At 37.7% G+C, this 12788-nt stretch overlaps 1 protein-coding gene across 1 annotated transcript; it reads left to right on the top strand.

The window, feature by feature from the left end:
* The first annotated feature begins 8953 nt into the window (after positions 1-8953).
* LOC132798332 (esterase E4) lies at positions 8954-11906 on the top strand. The gene is made up of 3 exons (XM_060810145.1): positions 8954-10341; positions 10403-10853; positions 10911-11906. Exons 1-3 carry the CDS (start codon positions 9339-9341, stop codon positions 11134-11136), a joined length of 1680 nt encoding a protein of 559 aa, XP_060666128.1. The 5' UTR covers positions 8954-9338; the 3' UTR covers positions 11137-11906.
* Positions 11907-12788: the final 882 nt, after the last annotated feature.

Here is a 12788-nt window from a genome sequence, read left to right as displayed (position 1 = left end):
AAGGATTACGGGCACGTTCACAAAGGGGGGCGTTGACTGGCAAGAAAGTCATGACGTTGCATATTTGGCGAGTAAGAGAAAGCATTTCGTCCGTAGTTGATGAAGAGATCATCACACACTCTCAACTCGGTGCCTACCTGGCTGCCAATGTGAATGGATTCAAAAAAGTGGGAGTGCCGCTTTAATGATGCCTCAAATTAACTGTTCCATATCAAGAACAATTCCGATTTCAATTGCGACTTTTCACTCTTCTCAAATTTATTTGACATCCCCTCCGGGGGGTGTACGCGGACTCGTCATTGTACGACATCCATCGAACTCTTTTTCCAACTTCCAGATGCCCATAGCAGAACCATTAAATTGTAGCCAAAAATTACGCATAAATGTCGTCATAAATTTGGGAATTTCCACAATTTCACTGTAGAAAGTAACACCCCTATTAGTCAATAAATGTGGTCTGCGTACTTGCTAACTTTCTTTCTGAACAAATAATGATTACTTTCTATTTATTTATATTTCAGAATTTTTTTGGGAATTCACTTTAAGCGGGTACTTAGAAACAATTTCTCCATATCAAAATATAATTTTATAAAACAATAAGTCCAGTATACTAAGTACAAACGATTAAGTGTAAAAACTGCATCTATGAAATAATGAATCGTAAGATGATTTCTAAATGTTCCATGTTTTGATAAGGTACTAATTATACGGATTTTTTACTTGATACATACTTTTCAAAACAATTTTCAATTTTCAAAAATAGCTTAATATCTCTTAATTTTTAAAAGGTTCTAGGGGGTGCTTGTTACTTTTTAAAAATTCTTCTTAAAACAATTTTGCATTATTTATTTTCAGCTCAATTGTACGTCTCGCTCACTTTCTCTCTATAATTTACTGTGCATTACTGGTAGTGAATTGAAACTTTTAATGATTGGTAGACTTATCACGATTAAAGAATCTAGCAAACGAGTCGACAACAATTCGCAGTTAATTAACCGATCTTTTGATGAAACATATCCGAATATGCATGGATATATGACGGCAGCTCTGTTAGCCGCAATTAAAACCGCATATAGAAAATCATTCATTTGGCAACGACGAGAACATGAAAATTGAATCGAAAAAGGCATCGAGATCCGAGCATTGAGATAGTCACAAAGTCGAGTCAATGAGGAGGAACTTAAAGCAACCCTGGCTGGGTTGCTCAATGTATTGGGGATACATGATGTTTTAAATCATAGTCTCATAATTTCTCATTGTTCATCTGGCATTTTCACAAACTGATAAATGAAACTAAAAACATAAACGGCAACAACTTCATACATAACACATAGGCCAAACGCCAGATCGAGTCAAACTGATAATACCTTTCACACTCTACGTGAGTCCACAATATTCGTCCGTTTGTCCATCTGTCCCTCTGCCCGACCAGAGGCGATCAGCGAGCGGCTCAGTGTCCTGCGGTGAGGGGACAAGATTGCTGGCCGATGATAGCATCTCTCTCCCTCTCTCTCTCTCTCTCTCTCTCTCTGTCTCTCTTGTTTTTCAGAGACCAGTGAGAATTGAAATGTTATGGGTTTGGGACAGGAACTGTTGCGACTGATCGGTCGCTTGGACAAGTGACTGCTAAGTAGCTTGGCCGCTTAATCCCATGCTCAAGCGAATCCCTAGTTGTTGTGGTACGCTCAGGTGCTGTTGTGAACGTGGATTTCATTTAATGGGCTTAGGTGAGGCATTGTCTGGAGTTGAAGGATTACAAGCAAAATATTTATGAAATATTTTCATAATTTCCCACGCGCTTCTTTGTCTATATTTTTCTTTACTTTCTCAATTTTTGCATTTTATTTGATTGTTCTATGAAAATTGTTCTTGTGCATATAATTTGTTTTGGTTTTTGTTTGAAATTGCGGCATTGAATTACTCTCAACATTCCATAAACATACATATTTATTTCTCCCACAAATTTGAAGGGCACTATCGCAAACAGTTAGCTCTACCCGCATTTGCTCTAATCATAATGCGTTGGAAACTCACCGGCAACTGTTTTCTTTATTCTTTACTGCCACGGCCTCTGAGAAATGAGCTGAGAGAGTCCGCGTAAACGCGTGGCATCAACAGAAGCTGTGGCAAGTACTCAACGAATATTAGGCAGGAGGAAAAGAATTACATTCACTAATAATAATCACTTTATCTGAAACATTTTTAATTTTTACTCTGCTTCGCTGTTATAATTTACTATATACGATACATTCTCAAAAAAGCTTAAGTTACTTAGGACATATAAAAATTGACTAATTTTAACAATTATTCTATAATTATAAAACCTGCCTGATAATATTTAAATGGCATTCCATTCTGTTGAGTGGCTTAGTGGTTTCAATCCAAAATACCCACATATTTTAGTCTTATCGAGGTAAAAAGCAAGCAGAAAGTAATTTATAAGTGATTCACTACAATATAAAATTGATTATATTAGCAAATTGGTGTTATTATATCGAATGTATACTTAAGCTTTTCTGGTTCAACATATACATACACAGAGGGAAAAAACTTAGATTGAAAAATCTTGATTTAAGTTTATTTTCGATCTTAAAAAGCACAATCTTGAATTAAGATTTTTAAGTTGAAAGAATTTTCAATTTCGATTATTATGATAGTTCATTTTTAAGATTTTAAGATTAAAAACTTATAATTTTTAGATAAAGAATCAAGATTATTTTATTATAGATTTAAAATAAGATTACTAAATGGATATAAAATGTTTTCGTTCTTCTCTCTTAAAATTTTGTAATTTCCTTTCTTTGAAATTAGAACCTATTTTCTGGTGTTGTTGCTGTAAGCTCAGTTAGTAGAGATGCCGCAAATCAATGTTCCGTGATGCCGTTGGTATTAGGTTAAAGATTTTTCCATTCTTGAAACAAGATTATAATCCTAAATTTAAAGATTTTCGAACTTGACTTAATTTTAACATAACATATACACAATCTTGATTAAAGATTTTATTCTTGATTTTAGCGCGTTTTGTCTTTCTTTACAATAGTTTGCTTAAGTAAAAATTTGACAATATGTATTTCACACCATAAAAAAACGGAATTATGCACACTTGCAGATGAAGACAAAGCGATTCGCAATACTCAATAAAATGTAATTAGTAAACTCTGAAGGAAACCAAGTCAAAAAAAAAAAATAAAAATAAAAACAAACGGATAAAAGGAAAATCCATTGAAACGGTAAAATGTAAAATTTCAGGTAGTTCGGGAAAAAAGATTCGGCAATTCGACATGGTGACGACACTTGAGCACAACAAAGATGCACAGACAAAGGACACACAACACACGCGCCCCTCAGCAGGAGAAACAAGCCCTCCTCTACCGGACGGACCTTCCCTCTTGGTGTTTACTCAAGCGCAAGGGAATAAAGTTAGGCACAACTTCACAGTTAAATAAAAAACGAAATGAAATTTTCGCAATTTTAAAAAAATCAAATGCCACATAAAGTGGCAAGCTCCTGGCAGTTGCAACTCGTGTGCCGCGTGTCGAATGCTGTCAATATTTCCGGTGTGTCTAATGACAAACGCATGTTTACACGAGTGCGAACACATCCGGAATGAACGGGGTGCCGCCCGGAATATTACACGGATATCACTTTAAAGCCAGGAACTGCTCGTCGGGCAATTAAATGGATTTACTCAAGCGTTCTCTTTTGATCGGGCAATTTATAAATGATGGCCGCAAATTTTAAACTTGACAAAGATGATAAATGACTCTGTGGGCAAAATATTTAGCAATCGACGCAATGGCCTGAGAACAAATTCACTGATCTAATAGCACTGCAGTTTGTACACTGAACAGCTCAAATTGGATTTTAAGATTCATTAATACTTAAATTTCGGATCTAATAAATTTTATAAACCTTTATTTCAATTTGATGGTCATCATTGAATAAATATACAATTAAAGTTGGAACGAAATTTTTAAAAATTTTATTTTTTTCTTTCTAGTGATAAAGTGTAAAAGTATAAAATAGAAGCTTATAATTAATTTACTCAACCATCATTCCCATAAAGTCATGATCTTAATACATTTTTTATACCTACATTAGAGCTGAGTATGTTGGAATTCAACTTTAATATCAACAGCATTTATAAATTACTTTATGGTCTAATGTGCCAATACTCGTAAAGTTGCCTGATCGCCATTTTATAACTCCAATTGCCAAGTTTTACAATAAGAATTAATGGAGCCAAGGGTTTAACCCTCAATTGGTAGCACTGCCCCGCTCACTAAAATAAAAAAAGGGCTATGCGAGCAGAAGGAACCCTATCCTAAAAGTTTCCATTCGATCGAAAGTGGCAAGTCTACTCGTATTTTTGTCTCTTAATTGAGATTAATTGAAGTTATGTGTTGGATAGATCTGAATAAACAGCTTTCCAGCCATTTCGTTTATGGACGCGTTTTATGTGCACAAGCGAGTAGAATGAAAGAAATATTATTAATAATTAGAGAAGGGCACCCCAAAAATAATAGTCAAATAGAGTCAAAATCCCCTAACAGAATTCTGAAATTTTATTAAATTAAATTGTGTTCGGCGGAGTTGCAATACCAACAATTGAAGGCGGAAGCGAGAGACTCTCTGTGTAAGTCCAAAATGTATCTCAGAGATACTCGCACATGCATGCAAATCAAATGCATGGTATTTCAGTCGAGGTTAATGCACTCGGTGCTTGTTATGGATTCATTTTCAGTGAGTGTGTGAGTGTTTGAGTCCGTGAGTGTGGCTCTTAATTGGTCTATTGGGCTATGCGTGTGTGTTCGACTGACGAGTTGTTAATAGTTTTTGGTTGCTTTGTAAGTCAAAACTAGCAATTTAAGTTAATTGACATTCAAATGCAGTTGAATAAACTCGGTGTGAATAGCTTTAGCAGTGCTGTTTGGCAGCAGATTAGATGCAAGATCAGTGAATGCATTTATACACTTGGGATTCCCATTGTTGACTCATTGAGACAGGAAAACAACATTGAAAAATGTATCGTTGATCGTTGTCTTTCAGAATTCTGACTGCCAACGCTCTGAGTTTCGGATAAATATTTTTATTGCCTATTACAATTAAGCACAACATAAAATAAAATAAATAAATAAATGATATATCAAACATAAAAAACAATAATTAGATTTTTAATTTCATCACAAATATGCAATATTTATGGGTATAATTTTATAATATTAAAACTCCTATGAATCAGATACAAAGTTGCCATCAGCATATGGCAAATATAAATCTTTCAAAAAACTTCAATTGTGATGAGTGCGTAAAAGCACACTGCGACCGCAACAAAACCTTCCTTGGACCGCCAAGTGGTGTGGCAATCTTTGGGCAAGGCTTTTGATTGGAACACTTGAGAAGAGACCCAACAAGTACAAGTAAGTGAAAATTAGGCCCTATTTACCAAACAATGCATGCGTTGAAATGGTGTGAAACTCTTGCTTCTGTTTCGCCTTGAAAAGGGGGAAGGAAGCTCACCACAACAATTCGACCCTTTCTTGTGAGGTTCTCCTGTGCCTCGGTTGTCTGCCACAAATAAGACGTCACGCTCATTACAATACCAATACCACAGTAACACAAAAGATCTGGGCCCTTTCAACCCCTGATATAAGTATATTCTTTATTTTGTTCGGGTACTCGTGCTTGGTTCTTGTTATTTGTTTCACATTTCGTGCATTTTGCTCACTTGTGGCGAATGATCGCTGATCTTCAAAGGAAGAAACTTCAGTTAGTCCGTCTCATTCTTGGATATATACTCTCTCGCTCTCGCTCTCGCTCTCGCTCTCACTTTCCTTATCCGCCTCTTTCTAGGGTTTCTCTATAATTTTTCGTATTGATTAGACGCACTTTTGTGTTCAAATTATCGCATTTTCGTATTGAGGTTGTGCATATGCAAACGCATCGAGTGCCTTGAGATATTGGTCTATTGTTTCGCCTGTCGTTTATGCAAAACGTTAGCCCTGCCCCGACCCCTGTTCCTGCCTCTGTCCCTAGCTCAATACGATACCATTGCGATAATTCTCATCTTTAAATATTTATTACAAGAGGTCGCTTGAGTTTTAGGTTCCATATCGCTTTGATTGATTACTCAAGTGGTTTATCGTGCGGCCATGGTTGTTTGGCGTTTTCCTCCTTTCTCATTCTTAGGCAATTGTATCGAGAACTGCGCTTGAGGCGTTTCACAGGGCCTGGCTTTGTCCCGGGGCCAGCATGTTGGTCACTTGAGAGTTGCGTCTGTTTCCTTTCAGCATGTAAATGTCATTTAAATAATACAGACCCGAAACATATTAAACTATACAACTTCTACTTCAATCTCAATTTGCATGGCTTGACATGCACTCTGTAGTGTGTCCTGGAAAGGAAGCAGCTGCTCTAAATTGGCCAAATTCTTGACACAAATGATTTGAAATCGATCTTTGAAGGCCACCAAAGGCGTGGCATGTGCTGTAGCTGGAAGATCACGGCAGTTATGAAAGGTCATAAGTTGAGGCGGATACTGTTTTCTTAATAGTTTCATAGTCCTTTTTTTTGTGGCTTCTGATCCACCCTCAATAGGATGTTAACCACTCTTCTCCATTCTCGCAACATCTGCAAGCGATGCGTGAGAAACTTTTGCATATCTGCAGCGTTATGTGGCAGCATCAAGCTACTGGAAGCTTTAGCATGCTACACATACCTACATAAACACACATACACACACACACACACACATACAAGAACCGTTCAAGTAGCACAGTGTGCGCTTGCAACTGCAAGGCTGCTGATGATGTCTGTCAAGAGGCCACTCATATATTTGCAACAACTGGAGTGCTACCGGGTGGTTGACGCTCCATCTACATCCACATCTACGTCATGCGGTGCTGCGGTACGCAGTTGAACACTCAAGTATCTGGAATTTTGCGCTCAGACCTCAATGCTCAGCATATTCCTCCAATCACTGCATCAACATAAAATTAAATTTCCTTGATTAAAATGTTGCAACTCGCCGATGTGTGAAATAATGGCGCTCAGCTTTCATGAACTAGATGGAAACCACATAAAACACTGCTGTCCTCGGTGAATGATCTTATCATAAATGGAAATTGAAAAAATATATAAAACAAGAAAAAAAACTATCGGCATTAGAAGCCAAATTAAATACCCTAGAATAGTTGTTTTATTTTTTAGCATATGTAAGACAATACTTACAATTCAAAAGTGTGTAAAGCATGTAAAATAATCTACATTTATAATTTATATTTATGTTTCATTTCATATCATATCAAATTACAATTTTTGTTTTAATGCTTAATTATACCCGCTACCCATAGGGTAATGTATATACATATATTCTCGATCAGCGTCAACAGCTGAGACGATATAGCCATGTCCGTCTGTTTGTCTGTCTGTCTGGACACTGAATCTCAGACATTTTAAGAGAGAAAGAGCTATATTTTTTTGTTTTGCGAAAGCATTTGCTACATATATTTGCACACAGATTAAGTTTGTTTCAAATTCCGATATCAAATATGGCCTAAGGTATATTTTAGTATATTTGCGGTACATTATTCGGTATATTTTTAGAATAATACTCAACTGTTTACCTTTTTTTTAAAATGGAATATGGGCATCTCATAGTCGAGCACACTCGAATGTAGCTTTCTTACATATTTTTGATTGTTAAACAAAATTTTAAAAAAAATAATCACTATTTGCATTAATTTAAATACATTTTATATTTACTGTAGAAAAATCAATATTCTAAGAAAAAGACAGATTTTGTAAATATTCTGAACAAATTCGATACCAACTTATTTAAATATGATTATTATTAACATTGTTATTATTAACATTGGTTTTATATAAAATTAAAATAAATTAAGATCAAAATACATAGATGTTGTTCCATATTCACAGTATGTTTATTTGAGAGCACACAATTATCCTAACTGCGGTCGCTATAATTAATTTAATTGATTCAAGAAAGGTCATTGTCAGCTTTTCACACAGACACATAAGCTACAGAAATACAACAGCACCGGCATAATTTTCAGATTTGCCCAAAAGAAATCAGAGTGTGTTTCATGCCGTGGAAGGGGAAAGTGTCAGGGTCCCGAGTAATTACCACTCGGCTTATATCAATCAATGGGATGTTATAGACGCGACTGCAAATGCTTCGTGGGCTGTTTTAATTGAATATTATAAGAGGGATGTGCATTAATAAGGAAATCAATTTAAATCTCAGTCAGTTTTAGTTTTGCTGGCAAACCCATGAGAAAAATCAAAACGAAACTCGAAATAAAAAATCTGCGGGCGTAGGATCTACAGCGGAAGGGCTCTATGGCATATTCCTTTAACGGCTGCGAAATCTAATTCAATACTTCAACGAAGCAATAAGTTTCAATTGAAAACATTTTTTTTGTGCAAATGAAGTTAGCTATGATCAAGGTCATCGAGATATTTTTCAAATAGCACTCAAATCGTGGGAGAATTCGAGGATCTTTCAAACTAAATTCGACAAGAACAAGGAGACATGCATATGCATATGTTTTGCAGTAACATTAATATAAAATCTGATTTATTTTTATTCGATTACAAAGATAGTCGTTTAGTCTTGTTTTATTATTTATAGCCAGAAAACTTTTGGGATGGTCAAACAATTTTTGCCGGTAATTGTGTATGTCAGTCCTCCGTCAGCTGGAAAGGCATTTGAAGCATTTTATTGTAATCAATGACAAGAAATATTATTGACATCCACTCGACACACGACTTAAATCGTTGAATTACTTAGCTGGTGGAGTATAAATAGCACTAAAGAATCAGAATATGAAGTAAGAATATTATTTATTAATTATTTTGAATATTTTAACTTGAGTATGCAATCTTTTCTATCGCAGTAGCCCAGTAAACATGGGTTCTAACAAAACGTATTTATTAGTTTACGACTACCAAAATTGGGCTCAGCCTGCTGTGTTGTCATACAAATGAATTATTTTTATTATAAAATAGACCAACACGACTGCTAATCTTATAAACGCTAATCAAATTCCTATAAGAAGCTTATCGCTTATCGCTTTGGTTCTTGCGATAAAAAAAGGCAGTGCGAAGTCTGCACGTTGTTCGCCATCGGCAAGATTGGACAATCAGTTGGTTAATTTATAGGGTTCGAGTTGGTACTGTAATCATTTGATGCGGGTTCAACGCACCACCCAATAGAGACGGCGGGTGAGATCGATGCAAAACGTTTTTACCGAATTGTCACACAGAAGTCGAAAGAGAGTAAGAAACTGTATTTGGGTAGTGTGAAAGAACTGCAAATGACTTGTCTACTAAATATTGTGGTGCTGCTGGTGTCGCTGCTGGTACAGCTGGTATTGCTAGTCCCTGCTAATGGGCAGAGTGATGAGGATCCGTTGGTGAGCACAACCTTGGGAAGCATTCAAGGCACTCGAATGGAAAGCTTCAGTGGGAAGACGATTTATGCCTTTCGTGGCATACCCTATGCTGAGCCACCACTCGGAGAGCTGCGCTTCGAGGCCCCCAAGCCATATCCTTCCTGGGGCAATACCACACTCAAGGCCACTGCTGATTCTCTGGTCTGTCCTCAAACGGGAATTACTTTGCTGATGAGCGAGGACTGCCTCAAACTTAATGTTTTCACCAAGAACCTGACGGCACAACTTCCAGTGATCGTATACATACACGGTGGAGCAAATAAGATAGGCAGTGGGCACAGCACCTACGAGGCGGGGCCACAATATCTAATGGAGCACGATGTGGTGTTTGTGGCATTCAACTATCGCCTGGGTGCCTTGGGTTTCTTAAGGGGTGGTAACTATGGTTATCTGGATCAGGTAATGGCCTTGGAGTGGGTGCAAGCGCACATCTCAAAATTTGGCGGTGATCCTCAGATGGTGACTATTATGGGCATGAGTGCAGGGTCCATGGCTGTCAGTCTGCATCTCGCATCGCCGCTATCAAAGGGATTGTTTCATCGTGCCATAATGATGAGCGGCTCGGCGACAAACCACTACAGCATACACAATGAGTTCTGGAGTCGCCTCTTGGCGCGACAGGTGGGATGTCCCATGTACAATTCCTTTGATATGGTTGAGTGTCTGCGCACTGTCACCTGGCAGCGCATTGTTGAAATATGCAGCCAATGGGAGCAGTACAAGTTCATCAACATGAAGTGGAACTACGAGATTGACAACTACTTTTTGCCCAAGCATCCTAGTGCTCTCATCGACCAGGGTCAGTTCAATAAGGTGCCCATTCTGGCTAGCTGGACTGCCAACGAGCTGGACTACACAACATTAGGTGAGAGATGGGTTTTAATATAAGGGTCTTATATTATATTTGACCGAGTTTTGCACTTTAGCCCAAGTGGAGAATGAACTTTTACTACACGATATAAATGAGAACTTCAATGAGTATGCCCCAGAGTTCTTCCTCTTCGATTATAATCCGACAAAGAGCCAACGTATCAAGAATTTCTATTTGGGTCAGCAACTCCGGGAGCTGGGTCGCGACAACATCGAGGCATTTGGACGCATTTTCTCCGATGGCATCATTGGACATGGTGTTCATCGACTCGTTGACATGGCACGAAAGCACACCAATGTATACTACTCACGTATGGACTATGTGGGTCAGAGAAGTCTTTCGGCACCGCTTAACGAGGATATGACGCTTCGGGGCGTTGGCCATGCCGATGATCTACAGTATGTTATGCCTAGTTTGTGGTATGGTACAATCATGAGCAAGGATCACGTTGATCTCTTCATGATGCAACGCCTCACAGAGTGGTTTGTTCACTTTGCCACGACAGGGTGAGTAACAAAGTTGCGAAATAAGTTGTAAAAAATGTCTAAGTGCGATCATTGCAGGAAGCCCGTGACTGATTCAAGTATCTGGCCAGCTTGCAATGCCACAAGCGTTCAACTGCTCTACAATGATAGGACCACATATGTGGGTCCTGCAGCCTACGTCGCCCGTTTTGCCGTCTGGGATCAATTGTTTCCCAAGACAAGCGGCGAAGCTGCGAGTATCGTTGCCCCAAGACGTCTCGGACTGGCCTTGGCTCTAGCCGTGCTCATCCATAGATTAATGTAGCTATTAGGTGTGGAAAAAGCTTATCAATAGGCCGTTTAGATTACACTAATGATGACTCTGCTCTTGTCGGAGCTCGGCAGCTATTTACTTTGATTAATTAATCAACAAAGGCGTGAGATTTTCCCTCGTTGCTCTCTCTGGGTGTTCTTATGTGTGTGTGTATGTGTGTGTGTGAGTGTTTGTGTGTTGACCAACGCCTTGAGGCAATTAGTCTTTTGGGGCAGCTTAAATATACATTAATTTGTCTTTAAATGTTTCCAACTGTAGCTGCTGACCCTTTCTCCCCTCTCCCCCGTCGACTCGTAATTGTTGCGATAAATTTTTGTAATTGCCAGGTTCGCACATGACAAAAGCTCAGTTCCTTCAGTTCCCCTCCTCTTCACAATTACCATCGTGCCTCTCCTCCTGCTTCCAGTTGTCGCGTCTGTCTGTCGCTGTTATTGACATTTCAGATTGGCAGCATTTAAGTGGATTGTTCTTGCGTGAAAATCTCAAACATGTCAGCGGCTGTAAAAGGATTATGGCCCAACTGTTTATGGGGGAGGATTTGCTGGCGTTACCCTGGTAAGGGATTACACTTTGAATGGACTGGGAAATGTACTTCCTCGCGTATCATGATGGGAAGTTAATTTAAATAACACCACCAAACATGAAATGTAGGGATAACATAAAATAATAGAAAATATTGATAATAGTAATATAAAATATTACCATTAACTAAAGTACAAAAATAAACAAAATACTGTATTGATATGAATAAAACAAAAAATATAGCAAAAATATACAAAATTATTTAATGCAATGTGAGTTATATTTATTACATAGTAATTTCATTTCCGCGAATTAATCGTAAGTTCATCGATAAGACTGTTTTTAAGTACCTCCGCCTTTTCTGTTACAATAGTTTGACGTTACTATATATGTAAATTGAGAATTATGACGCAATTTATTTTTATTTTTTTGAAATTATGCCATTTTAGAAAAACTGCAACGGACAAATAATTTATAATGTATTTTGAGTTGATTGCATTATAAAGTACATATCGGAATTAACAATTGATTCTAAATGCTCTAGCATAAAATTGTAGTTCCAAAACTTTTGATATACTATACATCATGGTAGTCTACTAAAGGTTAAGATAAGTTTAATATGTGAGTGGAACATTTAAGTGCTAATTATTAAATTAGCTTTACGTTTGACTCATTCGTGATATACTTTTTCTATGGCTAAGCCAAGAAAGGAGAAGGATAAGGACAGGGAGAAGCAGCCCACAGAAACCACACACGCTTACGAAAGTGCGGAATACAAACCAAATACGAGTACAAGGACAACCACATAATGACTTTGATGTAGAGTTTCTCGGACAAAGTTTTACCAAAGAAAATATGGAAAATTAACTTGTTAGCCAGCCCATCAACCGCACACTCTTGCATACACTCGGAAAATACATGTGGGTGTATGCAATAGAGTATAAGAGTGTGTGTGTTGTCGGACATGCTCGTAAGCAAACATTTAACTATACGCATTGTGGCGTATTCTCTTTTGGGACAAAGGCCACAAAAAGGTGGGCAAGTCAATTTGACAAAGCAGATGACATGACAGAATATAAAGTGAAAGAGGCAAAACCAGGAGATAACAATGGAAAAGTGAA

The sequence above is a fragment of the Drosophila nasuta genome, chromosome 2L (assembly GCF_023558535.2).
Source record: "Drosophila nasuta strain 15112-1781.00 chromosome 2L, ASM2355853v1, whole genome shotgun sequence".
In the NCBI taxonomy this organism is placed as follows: domain Eukaryota; kingdom Metazoa; phylum Arthropoda; class Insecta; order Diptera; family Drosophilidae; genus Drosophila; species Drosophila nasuta.
The sequence above is the reverse complement of the archived record's forward strand: the minus strand, read 5'-3'. Positions and strand labels throughout refer to the sequence as shown.

Coding starts and splice junctions, on each gene's coding strand:
- LOC132798332 (XM_060810145.1), top strand. CDS start 9,339: ATGACTTGTCTACTAAATATTGTGGTGCTGCTGGTGTCGCTGCTGGTA. Junction 10,342..10,402: donor GCTGGACTACACAACATTAG/GTGAGAGATGGG, acceptor TTTGCACTTTAG/CCCAAGTGGAGAATGAACTT. Junction 10,854..10,910: donor GTTCACTTTGCCACGACAGG/GTGAGTAACAAA, acceptor CGATCATTGCAG/GAAGCCCGTGACTGATTCAA.